The sequence below is a fragment of the Biomphalaria glabrata genome, chromosome 12, assembly GCF_947242115.1.
Source record: "Biomphalaria glabrata chromosome 12, xgBioGlab47.1, whole genome shotgun sequence".
NCBI lineage: Eukaryota > Metazoa > Mollusca > Gastropoda > Planorbidae > Biomphalaria > Biomphalaria glabrata.
In genome coordinates this window covers 34,643,943-34,660,667 of record NC_074722.1, presented here as the reverse complement: position 1 = coordinate 34,660,667, position 16,725 = coordinate 34,643,943, and the positions used below count along the sequence as shown (strand labels likewise).

Here is a 16,725-nt window from a genome sequence, read left to right as displayed (position 1 = left end):
AATACTCTCGGAACAAGCAAAATAATTACGGAGAGAAAGAGTTAAAGACTAACTTGCCCCCCCCCCCTCCCTTGTGTACACGGAAGGCACGCCACTACATGAACCACTGTGTTATTAATTTTGGACCTTTCGAATATGAATGATTATCTCCGCTTCTATAAGATTTAATTGTAAAATTATAAATTTGGTTCGGTTGGAAATACTTTTTTTAAAAAATTACTCTACTATAGCGCCACTGTCAGGGATATCATGCACTATGCCCAGTGGTCCAATCTCTTTTGTGGACCAGTGACGGGAGGGGGGTATGTGGGATAAGGTTTCCGTGCTGCTTAAAGCAAATGAAAAAAAAAATTAATGTCCAGTGTTTAATTAACAACTAAGCGAAGGAAAGCGGTCGCAAGGTGGTCAAAGAAAGTGCTTCAGGGACACCCTCAAAGCTTCTCTGAAGGCGTTCAGCATAAACCCAGCCACCTGAGAGACAGAGGCACATGACAGAGCATCATGGCGTCGCGCTGTGAAAACTGGCGCACAGGTTGCTGGGGAAAAAAGAACCTCGCTGGTAGAAGAAAAACGCCAGAGAAGAAAAGCAAGGCCCACGACACTAGCTCCAGCTGGAATAACCTGCCCAGTGTGCGGCCGAACATTCCGGGCTCACATAGGTCTCACCAGCCACATGAGGAGGCATAGATCCCCAGTGCAAAACCCTCAGACCCCTGGATGACAAAGTGGTCATCATCGGACCACGATGGACGAACTATATTTATGTGTTTATTTTGGAGATAGCGCGTTATAAAAATGAATTACTTTTTTTTTAAGACTTTCATCTTAAATGAATGTTTGGATTAAAAAATAATCATACGTAGTCTTTTAGTACATGGGGAAAAAAATTAATGAAAAGCAACAGTTAATTTTTCAATAGTGACTTTTCTAGCTATTTTTTATTTGTATACAAATGCTCCTTCTTCAGTAGTGCTATTAGAGCATGGAATGGGTTGCCAGAGCCAGCCAGGAATTTAAGTCATTGGTTGACATGCATGATTAGATGCTTGACTCTTAGGACGTAGTCATCTTCTATTTTGAAATAACGTCTGTATTAAATAAGATAAGATAAGAAATCCATCACTGAAGACGTATGTCTATTACAAAGATTTACCTCCCCTGTAATATGTACTGTATTTTCATGCAAAAAAAAAATGATGCTTACATAATTAATTAAATAAAAACATCAAAAATAATTATTTTCAGAAGATAATAAGTAGCCAATGCATGAGAACTTTGAAAACTTTGATAGATCATTAATTACCAGATTCTTCAATATCTTTTCTAGTTTTTGAGGTCAAAACGTGACAGACGGAAGTGAGGACGGATTGACGGACAGACTGATCACAGACAGACCACACACATAAATAATTCACGCTCTTCCCCTTTCAGGGGCCTCTAAAAATTAATTGATATTTACCTCCATTACAATTGGTACTTTTTTACAACCCAAAAAAAAAAATATTAAAAATTAAAAAAAAAATTGTAGTCGGTTGATATAACCGTTGTCTGTGTTACTTCAAATGTAATTATGTTTAAAGATTTTTTTTTTGGCTTGGTTAACAATAGTGGCAATCTATTAAGGTTTCAGTAGAGTACAGAGTAATTAACTTGTAGAAATCAATTTTTAAATCGTTGTAAACTTTAGCACACCTCTGAAACAAATCTTTGGTTCGCGTCTGTCGAACTAGAAAACTCACGAAAGTTTCGACAACGTTCTTCTAATAAACGGTTTGGTTTTGAGCAGCGACATCTGTATCACCATGCTCGCCTGTGCCATCATCCTGGCCGTCATCGGTCAACTGGTCAGTGCTGACCAACAACAACAGCTGGCTTTGTCTTCGGCCTCGTCAGATTTCTCTCAAAGACTACCAGAAAGTTGCTCTGGACAAGCCTAATGTCGTCTACTCACCTTACAGGTAAAGGAGAATATTCACTGGTTTATTTAAATGTTCTAAAATAGGATGTAATGCAATATTTTAATTCGAAGCACAATAATGTAATAGGCCTCGCCTATATTTATATATATATATATTGTTATATATTGCCTGGTATGGCAATCTGAGCCTTAAAAATGGGAATAAACTTTATAGAATCCTCAATGCTGCTGGCAAAATCATTGGCAAAAAACAAACCCCATTTGGGCAGTTGTTTGAGACAAACATCTATAAAAAAGCTAACAAGATCCTCGAAATACAGAATCACCCTTTCTGTCATGATTTCGTGATTTTACCATCACAAAAGAGATACAAGACACCGATAGCAAAGACAAACAGACACAAACACTCTATTGTTCCCCTGGCAATCAAATCATTAAATAAGAACAATCTGGTATAAACTTTGTCACATGTAAATTATGAGTGAGTCTGGTGTGAATGTACACTTTGGTTTCTTATAGTTATAATGTTTTTTGTTTGGTGTAATGCACAAATTGTAAGACAAATTTCCTTACGGATAATAAAGATTATTATTATTATTATTATTATTATTATAAACCTGGTGGTGGCACAGATGGGGGTATTGGTATTTGTGTAGTCAGCCGACGCAAATCGCCCCAGGCCAGCGCTAGACGAGCGGTCAGCCGAGACGAGTGCCAACATGACGGTTCGGGAAGGATCGGCGTCGTGAACAGAGCTCAGAAGCGTCACGAGGGATGCAGTCATGTGACAAAACTAGAAACGTCGAGCGATGTTCCGTCCGGTTCTCGAAGGCCAGCAGGGACCCTATATAAAGAGCGGAGGTGTCGCAGTCAAGGGGGTTCACGACAGAAGGTCTACTACAGCACAGTTCAACGGTGTTATCGGAGAGATATTTGTACAGTCTTGTGCAGGGCCGGTCTTAGGCCACTGCAACCTATGCAGTGGGCCCCGCGCTAATTCTATTTGTAATTCTTAATTGCAAAATATATACGAAAAATTCCTGGAAATGTCCTGCGCTTATTAAAATCTCCTGAAAACTCATAAAAATCAGATGAAAAATAGACAAAATTGTTATTTGTATGTCATACATTACGGAAAACACCAATCCTACGCGTGATAAAAAAAAGGCCATTGTCAGCTTTCGTGTAATAAAATGTGATAATCTGTGAAATTTTTCCCTTAACCGGAAGTTCCAATACCTTAGTTACTTTTATAGTCACTGGCATATAAATATGCCATAGGTTGCAAGATTCGTAAAGTAAAGTTAACTTGATCGCATGAACAAAATGCAAAGCCGAATTCAATTTTCTAAAACAAAATCTTAATTTTCACTTATTATCCTTATTCCCACCCAGACTAGGCCCAGCGCGATCAGTTTCGCACAGGGCCCCGCAATTGCTAGGACCGGCCCTGGTCTTGTGTTACGTGTTGCCAATTGTACAGTATTGGCTCAGATGTATTCAACTATTAAAGTGTTACGTTACTTTGGAGCCCTGAGTTGTCAAGTTCTTTAAGTTGGTGGTGTATGGTGCAGTTTGCAGAGAGCCTGGATAGTGAGATTCGTAACAATATATATATATAGTTCTGACATTCATTCTGAAAATATTGGAAACTGGCTCTATAGCTGGCAGCCGATTTAGCGTTTGTGTTTCCAAACAGATAATCTTGTGTGTACATAGCAAAGCTTCCGAGGGTATACTCCTTGTAATGAAACCTGTCAAGCGATTAATAGTGTGAGAAAAGATAGACACTCACTTGTTGTAAAACGTAGGAATAGATTTTGATCAACTGTTCCATGTTAATTGATTTTACACTTACCTATCAGCATTCATTTAGGTCTGACAATGACGTCCACGGGAGCAAGGGGAGATACTGCAACGGAGATGAAAAACATACGCGATATTACTGCCCTTGGAAGTTCCGTCAACTCAATCTATAAGGAGCTTATTCAGCAGGTGAACCAGAAATTTAGACGTGGCACTTTTATTTATAAAGTATTTTAATGTTTCCTTTAAACTAGCGAACCGTAACAGCGGTAAATGACTTTAATCTGTTAATTTGACTTATTTGAAATATTGGACACTACGCTAATTGTGTCTGTTACTTGTTAATAATTTATATCAATGACATTACACTCAAAACAATAATACACGCAACAGGCCAAGATAAATTATTATATTATCATTACAAACCGGCTACTACCGTTAATTTCTTCCCAGGCTACATCTCTTTGTTTTGGCAAGAAGTTTCCTTCCTTTTTTTGCACTTCCAATAAAACGTCTGACATTTTAACGGCTCCCCTATTACTTTAACCGTCGGGGTACTGCTAATGATCAGTCGACCGTCTTTCTCAATTCCTATGTGTCTTTTGCTTTGAATAGAAACTCTTCTAATGACAGGTCCGTCCATTCTTTAATGTTCTCTTCCCGTCGCTTTCTCTAACAAAACTTTTTATAAACTCTGTCTGTCTGTCAGTCAGTCTGGTAGAAAGTTTGTACACGTTATTTCTCCCACACCCAATCTCGGATCAAGCTGAAATTTTGCACAATTATTTCTTTTACCTGACAACACAAGAATCGGTTAAAAAATAAATTCAACCAATTAGTTAATTAACTATTTTGTTTGGTATTTCGAACAAGGGTAAGAAATTGTACTTGACTGAAGTGGCGGTATAAGCTGAATTAGTTTCCTTAATAGGTCGCCGCTCTAACTTGAAACAAACAATATATAACTATACGATCCGCTCCAGTCCTGAGTAACTCTCTAGCAGTGTGGTTAGCACGTCGGCCCTTGAGGCGTGGGGCACGAGTTCTTATTCAAGGCATTCCTTTAAGTGTGTGTGTGTAAATGCTTTTAAAAACCAATTACAGTAAAAACCCATTTGGTAAAAATGTTTCCAATCGCACAGATTTATTTTTATTGGTCAAGATCTATTACAAATTTAATTACTTGACTGATCCAAACTAAACGTTTCTCCCTCAAAAGCTACGGTCTGCGGGCTTTTTCAGTGCACGGACCAAAGGTTTGGAATTCACTCCCCATGGATCTCAGACAGACAACATGCTACTCCACTTTTAAGAAGAACATTAAGACCTACTTGTTTAAAACTTTTTGTTAGATTAGTTCTTCAATATCTCTGACGTGTTTGTGTTTGTAATGTTATTACAGCGCCTTGAGCCTACATTTTGTTTGTTAATAGCGCTCTATAAATAAAGTTATTATTATTAATTGATACAACTACATTTCGTATAAGCTTTGTTTAAAAAAAAAAGAATAATTTATTTTCTTATTCTTTGGGCTGGTAGTGTGTTCCCTGAAAGAATGACTTTGCAAGCCACGAGGGTCTTGTGATATGGTCGTAACTTCTGCGTTGTTTTGACAGTTATAAGCATGATGATTTGATTTGGTTTTAAATGAAATGGGGACTTGAAAATTATTATTATTATTATTATTAGTATCATTATTGTTGTGTTATTTATTGCAGATAAACGCAGTAACAGATGTTGAGCTTTACACTGCCAACGCTGTCTTCGTTTGGCCCGACTTATCCGTTGTCCCAAGGTTTACCCTTGACCTATCGAGCTATTATTCCGCTCAGGCCAACCGTATTAAGTTCTCCGCCGGTGGGAGGCCTGAGAAACCAATCAACGATGACGTAGCAGCCAGGACTAGAAATATCATCACGGTTCTTCCTCGGACATGTGAGTTGTAGGAGGGGAAACAACCTCTTTCTTTCTTTCTCTTTCTTATTTTCTTTATTTCTTTCTTAACTTTCTTCTCTTCTTTATTAACTTTTTTTCTTTCTTTTCTTCTTTCTTAACTTTCTTTCTTCCTTTTCTTTTTATTTCCTTCTTCATTTTCTTCCTTCTTTCTTGTTTTCGTTTTTCTTTCTTTCTTTTCATCTTTCTTTTATTCTTTATTACCCTGTTTATTTTCTTCTTCTGCCACACCGCCCCACCACCTTCTACACTTTTAGTCTCTCAATGCTTGACTACTTGTATGACTTTAAACTTGCAATCTATTTTGGGTACAAAGACAAATTGGAAAAGGGAAAAAAAAAGTAAACAATTTGGCGAAAAGAAAACTGCCCTAACGATTGGCCTAAGACAATTGACAGTTTGTGCATATCTTTGTAGAAAAAATAAATCACTATCTGGTTGTGACGCAGTGAAAACTCTGGTTTGACAGTTTCAAGTTTAAATAATTTTTTTTTTTACCTAAAAAAATAATTTTGGCTTATTTACTTTTCACTAACAAATTTAGCCGGAAAAACGTAAAAAAAAATATTTAAAAAAAAAATTCATTGTGCAATTTATTTTGAAATAAAAAAATAATGAATGTTCGATTTTAAACAAAAAAAATTGATTACATTGTTACGATCTCTCTCCTAATCAGGCCTTCTGTAAACACTGCTAAACACAACACAGCACATCTAACACATCAAGAACTTGACAACAAGGCTCCAAATAATCTGGTACTTTAATAAGGGTCAAATCAAATAGCCAATATGACACAATTGGCGACACAATCAACTACTACAACGTTAGACTGTATATCAGTGTACTAAACTCATAAACTCTACTGTCTCTTCCTGGACTCGTACGTTTCACTGGAGGACTGCACCAGGACCGACTTCATGACTGACTAACAGTCCCGGTCTCAACGCTCTCCGTCTTGAACTGCCGCTTTCTTACCCACTGTGTCTCTGGTCTGCGAAGGCTTATGATCAGATGACCATAACACGGGCGCTATTCACGTGCAAAGTTCATGCCAGTACTGTCCCTTGCCTTTCAATATAGCACGCTAAACTGTATTACTGGCCTGTGTCACATATGTCAGCTGATCACACACAGTTAACCCTTTTGCGTCGCGAATAGGGTTATAACAATATTTTATCCCGCTCCTTCCCCTCTCCTCCTCTACCCTGAGAAAAAATCCTGGTTAACCCTTAAAACGCGTGTGGTAGTCTTAGCCTCTAAACATCATATTTGTAATTCCATTTTGTATGCACTCTTTGAAAAACAGCTCAGCACTTTAAGGGTCAATCGTATCTATAAATGCACTACACTTTAAAATATTCCAATGAAACTCCTGTAGATCTAAACTTCAAAAGCGATACGCAAAGTGTTCATGGACCTATTTAAATCTTCAACGAATGCGGAAATTCCCGAAGACGTCTAGTCTGCTCAAAATATATTTTTTTTTGTTTGTTCTGTAGCCCAAATTAAAATTTCTTTTTTTTTTAATAACCGTAAAATTATAACCGTTAAGCTAGAGTTTTCACAGTGAGGCCAACGAGCTAATAATTTTTTTTTCTCAACGATAACAAATGTCTAGTTTCTAGGAAAATCGTTAGAGCCGTTTTCAAGATCCGTATCCAGGCATGTTTTTGAGCCCACCTTGTTTTTCTGAAGTTACGAGTTGAATAGAAGTATTGAAAGAAATGTTTTCACACATTTTTTTTAGCGGAAATACCGATCGACTTAAATGCGATGGAAAAACTTGATAATACAAAGCTAACTGGAAAAACCCATAGTATTTCCCTTTTTTCTTTATCGATGTTAATAATTTATAAATTAGAAAAAAAATTACAAAAACACACTCTATTTGTCGATATACTTTTACAAGTTAAAACAAGGTTAATAAGACAGTTTGTGTGGAAACGCATACTCAAAATCGGCCCCAAAATGGTCCACCGAAGCAGGTAAAAAAGGCAGGTTTCAATATTTTCAGAAAGAATATCAGAATTAAATTCTATCAAAGGTAAATGACAGACAAGAATGGAGAAAGAAGGTTGACAGATCTTGTGTGGTGCCCCAACGGTCCAGCAGACCAAGCTAAAGGTGAAAGTGAATGTGAAAGTAAACTGTGAACCTGGCCTAACTGATGTCTTATAATGATTATTTAATTGATCTAATTGTTTTGTAAAGGGTCAATCTCTAATTCATAGCATCTAGAATAAGAAAACATCACTTCCGTAAAAAAATAATAATTCCTTTAGTTGAGTGTTCCAATGGTTTGTGGTAGCGCTGTAGTTTACGCGATGATATGAAAAACTACTTATTAATTGTTGTTTTAAATTCTGTTCCACTTATATGAATACTAAATAGATTTTTTTTTCTCTTTAAAAAAAAAGTAAAAAAAATTTTTTTTAATGTAATAGTTAGTATGACAGAACTTAATTAACTTAGCAATACAAATGTAAAAAAATTTAAAAATCTAAAACCGTTTGCATAAATGTGCTAAAAATATGGCTAACTGTATCTCCCTTTACAGAATAGACATCCCTTTGTGTTACTATTAAAAGTGAATAGTTGTAAAAATGGTGTATTTTTATGAAAATACTGCCTACATAGTTTATTTTAAAAATTAAAATTTTCGCATTCAGAAAAGAAAACAGTAGCCGTTGCATCAAAACTTTGAATGATCTAAAATATCATGATGTTGGAGTTTCAATATCTTTTCTAGTTTACGAGATCGAAACGGACGGACGGACGGACAGACAGACCACACAAAACTAATAGCGTCTATTCCCCTTTAAAGGGCCGTTAAAAAAAATTGAAATTTTGGTTTTCTCTGTCATTAAAAGTAATTTACAGAATTTTTGCTTTTGATTTTAAAGATGTCGACGATGAAATGTTTGTGTCCCATTACAGCAACAGTTGACAATAGAACAGGTCTGGTTTTGATTGACAGTTTGTTTTTCAACGGAACCTGGGAGACACCTTTCGAGCAGATACGAACAAAAAGTCAAGATTTCCATCAACTAGGTGGCTCAGTGAAACAAGTGAGTAGCAACATGTATTTAGCACAACTGACACATCCACATTTAACTCTTTCTCTCCTAAGTGACCATACCAGCCTGAATGTGGTAAATAATTACGGAGAGTAAGAGTTAAGAAGACCAGAAACATCCACATTTAACAAGACCAGACACATCTACATTTAACAAGACAAGACACATTTACATTTAACAAGACCAGACAATTCTATATTTAACAAGACAAGATGCATCTACATTTAACAAGACCAGACTCATCCACATTTAACAAGACCAGACACATCTACATTTAACAAGACAAGACACATCTACATTTAACAAGACCAGACAATTCTATATTTAACAAGACAAGTACATCTACATTTAACAAGACCAGACTCATCCACATTAAACAAGACCAGACACATCTACATTTAACAAGACCAGACACATCTACATTTAACAAGACAAGACACATCTACATTTAACAAGACAAGACACATCTACATTTAACAAGACCAGACACATCTACATTTAACAAGACCAAACACATCTACATTTAACAACAAGGCACGTCTACATTTAACAACAAGACACGTCTACATTTAACAAGACCAGACACATCTACATTTAACAAGACCAAACACGTCAATATTAACAAGACCAGACACATCTACATTTAACAAGACCAAACACGTCAATATTAACAAGACCAGACACATCTACATTTAACAAGACCAGACACATCTACATTTAACAAGACCAGACACATTTACAACTGGTTATGCTAAATGAAGACCAGATGTATAAAGTCAAGACAATTTCACATTTCGAAAAAGTAGAGACATATGTCTTATCGTGTATTAAATGTACATTTTTTTTTCACCTTAGCATTTAGAGGATGGCAATGATTAAAGCATTACAATGATTATAGCATAAGAAAGATTAAAACATGAAAATGATTATAGCATAAAAATGATTCAAACATGACAGTATCAATTAACAACAAACATTACGTTAACATCGCTACTTTGATAACATCTCCCAATTAACTCCCTAGTTAACAATATCCTCAAAACTCTTTTACAACATTAATAATCAACTAGTGTAAGAGAGTAAAAAATCAGACAATTGACATCGTCAACTTCATCTAATCAAAGTATGGTCATCAAGTACTCGACTACAATACAAATTTGAGGAGTCTTGCTTCACTACATTGTGAATTTACGAAAAAGAAAATACTCAGTTAACTCTGCTGGAGTCGGGTGTCGAACCTCCTGCCCCCTTCATAGGTAGCCAAGCATGACAAGTTCAAGCGATCTCAGCCTCTCGACCACGCTTCCCACGCATATGATATTTTATTTTAATTTATAAACTAAATGGGTATTTTTCTTTAAAATCCGATTAGTTTACTATGTGCAACGCGAACTCCCAACAAACTCTTTCCGTGCCCCTGGGGGTACGCGCACCCCACTTTAGGAAACCCTGATCTAGACCACTGTACCATGTTTTTGTTTTCAGGTAGAAATGATGAATGATGACAGATATGTCAACATAAAAAGAGATGATGTCAACAAGGTGGATGTCGCTGAGCTCTCCTTTAAAGGAGGTAGATTTAGCTTGTACATTGCTTTACCACATGCAGTAGATGGCATCACTGACATAGGTAAGTGTTTTTTTTATCTTTTACCTTTACCTATCCCTTAGTCTGTTGGACCGTTGGGGCACCATGCGAGATTGTCAACCGTCTTTCTCCATTCCTCTCTGTCTTTTGTCTTAGAACCTCTTTCAATCGCAGGCCCGTCCATTCTTTTATGTTGCCCTCACATCGATTTCACTGTCTGCCTCTTCTTCTTTTTCCTGGTACTGTTCCCTGAAGGAAGGTCTTTGCGAGTCATAAATTTTTAGCTTGCGTTTTTTTACGATAGTTAGTAGGTCATCGTGGGGTCCAATCGCTATAGTAACTCTGTCTCTAATGTCTTGGTTTGTGATGCGGTTTTTAAATAAGATAATTAGGATCCTTCTGTAGCGTCTCAATTCCATCGCTAGGACTCTCCTCTCTTGCTCTGCAGTCAGCGTCCAAGACTCACAAGGATATCAAAATGTGGCCATGACCAGGGAGCGCATCAGTTTGGTTGTGGTGCCGAGGGCTAAGCTTTTGTCTTTCCGTATTACGATTTTTAAAAAGTATAAATTCCTAAAATAGATTTTGATTGAACAATACTTTTGCATCAACCTGAATATTAGAGTCTTATGATTAATGAGGAGTGCAGTATTTCCTATGATTACGCAGCCCCAGGTGCGACCGACATATTTTTTCACTTCCTACGTAGGCAAAACCATTGTCGGTGGTCGATGAAGAATCTCTTTTCGCCGTCTACATCTGTCATCGGCAGCAGAATTTCTTTTGGTCTCAAATGTTTCTCTCGCGGCCTTTGTAAGTGACCTCAGACTGTCTCGTTCTGAAGCCGCATGAAACCAGGTGCTCTCTTCTATGTCAGTTAAAGCAAGTTGGCGCCAAAGCTGGTCTTTAAAGCGTTTCCGTGGGGCACCTCTGTTACGTCGACAACCTTTCTTCTCACAAAAAAAGACTGCTGTCGTCATCATACGGGATACGTGCCCTGCCCAGTGAAACTGATGAACCATAAAAAGTCCTTCTAGACTGTCCATACCGGCGTTCGCAAGGACATCGTTGTTTGTATAGCGGTCTTGCAACCGCATGTCCATGGAATATTTACCAGAATATTCAGTAGTTAAAGATGTGTTTTTCTATTTCTATTTTTATCCAGCACTTTCTTTAAAAATAAATAACACCTGAGTTTGTAAAATTTATAAACTTGAAGAGAAAATTGAAGTAGCCTATTTGTTAATAAAACATGAATCAACTAAAAACTATATCCAGTTCATGTATTTTAAACCATATAATTTTTTTTTCCCTCATTGCTTTACTTTTTCTTTTTTTGTAGCGCAAGTTTTCCTACTACAATCTGAGCTTATTAACCTTTTTTCAAACTCAATTGTTGTGAATAAATAGTTTCGTATCTTTGTATCGCCCATTAACATAAACCAAATAGCGCAAATTCTGAGGTTTCCTTTAAAAAAAAAAATAAAAAAAAAATATAGGAATCTCGTTTGGACTAGCAGGCTCAAAGATTTACATAATAATATTTGATTCTAATAACTTAGAATTGACTTTAGGGTAGATAATTATTTAGTTTGATTTTTTATATGGTTGTACAATACTCAAGCATTATTCCAAAAACTAAATGGTGTTAATGATATTTGATATTGTGATACCTTTTTTAAGATGAAAAGAAATGTGTGTTTATTTGTGTCTATATATATATATATATATATATATATGAAGAGCATGTATGTATGGTAATGCATGTATTAATGTGTAAGTATATTTGTGTATTTACTTTCATTTCCGGTTACTTATTTATTAGTTTTGATATGCTATTCTCATTTCACTTTTTTGGCTCTGATTAATTTCATTGTACCTGATGTAATAGAATTTATTGGTTAACTTGATTAAACTTATTTTTTTATGATTTATGTAGAGTGTCATCGACTATGAATAATTGTGCAAACTTTCAACATAATCCGAGAATGAAAAGTGGAAGAAGAAACGTGTACAAAGCGTAGCAATGGAAATAACTTCACATATACAGCCACATCTCTCAATATGAAACCTTTATTTCCCTTTTCGATATCAAACAAAATAATGAATTACCAAGTATTAATTAACTATTTAAATAATAAATAATAAATTCCACGCATATAGCCACATCACTCAATAAATTGCATATCAACCCCCCACCCCCAGACTTATTAGTAAATTAACTGGATATAATTTTTAGTTGATTCAAGATCTATAGGAATAACCATTAATTGGTTAAAATTATAACTTAATCCGATAGTGGGTGTTGGAGAAATAACGTCTAAAAAAGTATACCAGACAGATGGACATACAGACAGATTGAGTAGATACAAGATTTGTAACAAAAAAAAAAAAAAACTAACAAAAAACACCTTTATTTCTTCCCACCAGAAAAACTTGTAGTCCAACCAGGTAAAGTCCAGCAGCTGTTCACTGATCTAATAAATGTCCGCGTTAGACTGGCCATCCCTAAATTTAAGGCCGAGTCTACACTGTCCCCCAACACTCCATTAGAAGACCTGGGCATGACCAGAGCTTTCAGTCCAAGTCTGGCCAATTTTGGTGGCATTGCTGCAGGTAATTCATAGATAATCATTTGAAATATATATATATTTTTTTGTCAAATGTTTGAAACACGCATATGTACTATTTGGAAGTAATGCTATGCTATTTGACGTAATATGCCTTTATATAAAAAAAAAATCAAACAAAGCATTCGGGTTTATTAAAAGAAATTTCTATAAATCAAAGATGAACATAAAACTAAAATGTTATTTAACCTTGGTTAGGCCAATAATGGAATATGCAGCCTCCGTTTGGGACCCCTCAACTCAAGAAAACATTAAGAAACTGGAACAGTCACAAAATAGAGCAGTGAAATTCATATTCACATTTGACTAGAGTAACACCTTTAGTAGAATCACTAAATTTAGAAAGCCTTAAGGACAGAAGACTCAAAAGTAAAGTAGCAATTATACATAAAACACTGAACCATAATCTTCAAATACAAAAACAAAATTTAATAAAAATACTCAGAAAGACACAAAGATAAAGGCACATTCCTCGTCCCATATGGTAGGACAAATTTCTGCAAGTGCTCCTTCTTCCCTAGTGCTATTAGAGCATGGAATGGGTTGCCTGAGCTAGCCAGGATAACCAGTGACTTGGCAGAATTTAGGTCATTGGTTAATATGCTTGACTGAATGCATGACGCGTAGGACGTAATCATCTTCTTTTTTGAAGTAACGTCTGTATTATATAAGATAAGATATGTAATGATATGTAATAAGAAATAATGATTTGTAATTAGAAGGAATCATATTTTGATTGTATTAGAGTATGCGATAACAATGAAAAGAGCAATTTGAAATGGTCGAGAGGCCAAGTGCGCTTGAACTTGGCTTGGCTACCTAGAAGGGGGGCTCGAGGTTCGAAACCCGACTCGGGCAGAGTTGTGTTTACTGAGCGCCTAAAGGCAGCACGGAAAACCAACTCCTAGATACCCCCTCCCCCCACCGGTCCACAAATGAGATTGGACCAAAAGCGCTCTGAGCATGCTATTAGCATGAAAGTAGCGCTATATAAAAGCAATAATATAATAATAATAATAATATTTTTTTGGCTTTAATTTATTTTTCACCTTAGACATCATCTGCCCTATAGATTGCAAGGTCTAAATGGGGAACTACCTGATGGCAAGAAATATTCATGCAATATAAGTCAGAATAATAATAAAGCTTGTCCTCGAGTCCGAAGATTAGTGAGGAATGCAGTATTTCACGTGGCTGCGCAGCCCCAGCTGTGACCTACATATTTTGCCACATCCAGGGCAAGCATAGCCATTGTCCGCAGGTGGTCGATTTAGATTTTCTTTTCGCCGTCTGCGTTTGTCCTCGGCAGCAGATTTTCTTTTGGTCTCAAATGTGTCAGAATAGCGATTTCAAATAATCATTTATCACCTAGTGTTTTTTTTTTTTGTACTTAAAAGGAAGCAACGAATCTAAGAAACTATTTCAATGGTAAACTAGATCTAAATTCTTAGCCAATAAAAGTGATGTAAATATATGCATTATTCGCTGTCAGACTCTGTGCCGAAAAGATTCTGTAAGATCGAAAAGGCGCCTCAGTTGATCTTTCTAGTACTTGAGGGGACGCCTTAGTTCATGATAAGACTTAGAGAAACACTGCAGAGAAATGTAACATGAGGCTTTATTTAAGCTAGAACAATACATGAGCTAACGAAAGTTACTTAGACAATAACACACTAAATCAATGCTGTGAACACAATTTAAAACACTATTAGAATACAAGTGATCTTACGCAATTTTGAAACAAGCATTTTAACAAAGATATTATTGTTATATATATATATACAATGAACATTCTTGTATAACTTATACAAAACATTCGTTATAAATAATCTCACAATATATTTTCTAAATTTGCATGCAGCTGATCTCTACATCAGCCACGTTCTACACACGGCTGTTCTCGAGGTCAAAGAAAGTAAGACTGTGGCTGCTGCAGCGGCTGACATTAACATTCCTATAAGGACTGGATTTGTAATGCCGCCCTCTGAATCGTTCGTCGCTGACCATCCATTTGTGTACTTTCTGAGAGATAATCAAACTGGACAGATTCTCTTCCAAGGGAAATTCTCTGGTTAAAACTTTTCTATTTTTTTTTCGCTGTTTTAATGCGTTGTTAATAAATAAATAAATCAAAAACGTATATATAGATGTTTTCTTTTTCCTTGACTGTTAGTTCTTTTTAAACTCTATCTACTTAGATGACAATGTCTTCATTTGTATTTCAACTTTTACTGTTATATAAGTACGTGGTGGATAAGTGGTTAACACTTGGCCTTTGAACTGATGGGTCACAGGTTTGAAACCAGCTGAGGACTGGGATTTTGAATTTCGGGACGCCACAAAGTCCAGTCATCTCTCTAATGGGTACTTGGTATTAGTTGGAGAAAGTAAAGGCGGATAGTCATTGTGTTGGCCACATGACACACTAGCTAACCTTTGATGACAGAAACAGTCCGTTTTAAATCATCTACTTAGATCGCAATGTCTTAAATGTTCTTTTATTTTTCACTGTCATCTACGTAGAAAATACAGTTTGAGAGAGAAAAAAGGTTATGTGTGGTCATCTCATGATTATAGAGTGGTCCCCTCACGATTATGTGTGGTCATCTCATGATTATGTATGGTCATCTCACGATTATGTGTGGTCATCTCATGATTATGTGGTGGTCATCATATGATTATGTGGTGGTCATCTCAGGATTATGTGGTGGTCATCTCATGATTAAGTGGTGGTCATCTCATGATTATGTGGTGGTCATCTCATGATTATGTGGTGGTCATCTCATGATTATGTGGCGGTGTAGACTAGGAAAGTAGAAGCTGTTTTGGCATATGGGGCCGTGACCTGGAAATCAAAGGATGGGATTAAAAGATCATGAAGTTGATGGTGGACCCTTGTGTAGAAAGATGGCTAAAGACAAACTTTTATTCCAAGACTCTGGAAGATATAATTTCTTATGGCCTAGAGTCACTAGCGGATCCAGAACTTTGGAGTGGGGGGCGATTTTTTTCCAAACCCTAACCCTAACGCCCAGTAAACCCTAACCCTATGCAAACAGCGCACACACACACACACAGGCGCACACACACACAAACAGCGAAGCCCCGTCGCCAAAACCGTTTTCTTGCATTCTTCATTGTAGAAACGCATTCTCCTGACATCTACAGCTTATTATTCATCAATGGAGTTAGGGGTGAAGCCCCGACGCCAAAAGCGTTTTTTTTTGCATTCTTCACTGTAGAAACGCATTCTCCTGACAACTACAGCTCATTATTCATCAGTGGGGTTCCGACGCCAAAAGCGTTTTCTTGCATACTTTACAGAAGAAACTCATTATCCAGACCTAAAGCTCATTATTCATACTATTAAAAAAGGACCTTTTGAATAATGTTGTACTTGAAACATATTCTAATATGAATTAATAGGCCCTTAATACATTGCAAATAAAACCGATTTGTTCCTTGAAAAGATAAGATACCCCACATATTTAGATTTTGGCTTTGAGGATCGCCGCCGAAAAAAAAATTATTTGATAAACAATATTCAATGAAATAGAGGTATAAATTGTGAGTTATAGTTCCAAATATTTTAACTAGAAAAATATCAGATTTAGTAAAGGTTGGGAAAAGGCGACTATAGAATAATTTATTGGGTTTAAAATCATCTCAATCATGACTCTTATACTGAAAAATTTCGTTTGAATTCTAACTTTCTTAAAATAATTATGATAAATTCATGTGAAATTACATAAA

The 16,725-nt window shown here is 36.2% G+C and overlaps 1 protein-coding gene across 1 annotated transcript; it reads left to right on the top strand.

Moving 5' to 3' along the window:
* The first annotated feature begins 1,688 nt into the window (after positions 1 to 1,688).
* On the top strand, positions 1,689 to 15,112 carry LOC106066787 (plasminogen activator inhibitor 1-like). Its single transcript, XM_056007212.1, has 7 exons — positions 1,689 to 1,958; positions 3,784 to 3,913; positions 5,443 to 5,659; positions 8,615 to 8,745; positions 10,240 to 10,384; positions 12,773 to 12,958; positions 14,834 to 15,112. The coding sequence occupies exons 2-7, from the start codon at positions 3,803 to 3,805 to the stop codon at positions 15,046 to 15,048; spliced, it is 1,005 nt and encodes a 334-aa protein (XP_055863187.1). The 5' UTR covers positions 1,689 to 1,958; positions 3,784 to 3,802; the 3' UTR covers positions 15,049 to 15,112.
* The last annotated feature ends 1,613 nt before the right edge of the window (positions 15,113 to 16,725 follow it).

Bases quoted from the DNA above. Each gene is read 5' to 3' on its own strand.
- LOC106066787 (XM_056007212.1), top strand. From the start codon at position 3,803: ATGACGTCCACGGGAGCAAGGGGAGATACTGCAACGGAGATGAAAAAC. The intron at 5,660-8,614 runs GTGAGTTGTAGG...GTCCCATTACAG, and splicing joins CACGGTTCTTCCTCGGACAT to CAACAGTTGACAATAGAACA. The intron at 10,385-12,772 runs GTAAGTGTTTTT...TCTTCCCACCAG, and splicing joins AGATGGCATCACTGACATAG to AAAAACTTGTAGTCCAACCA.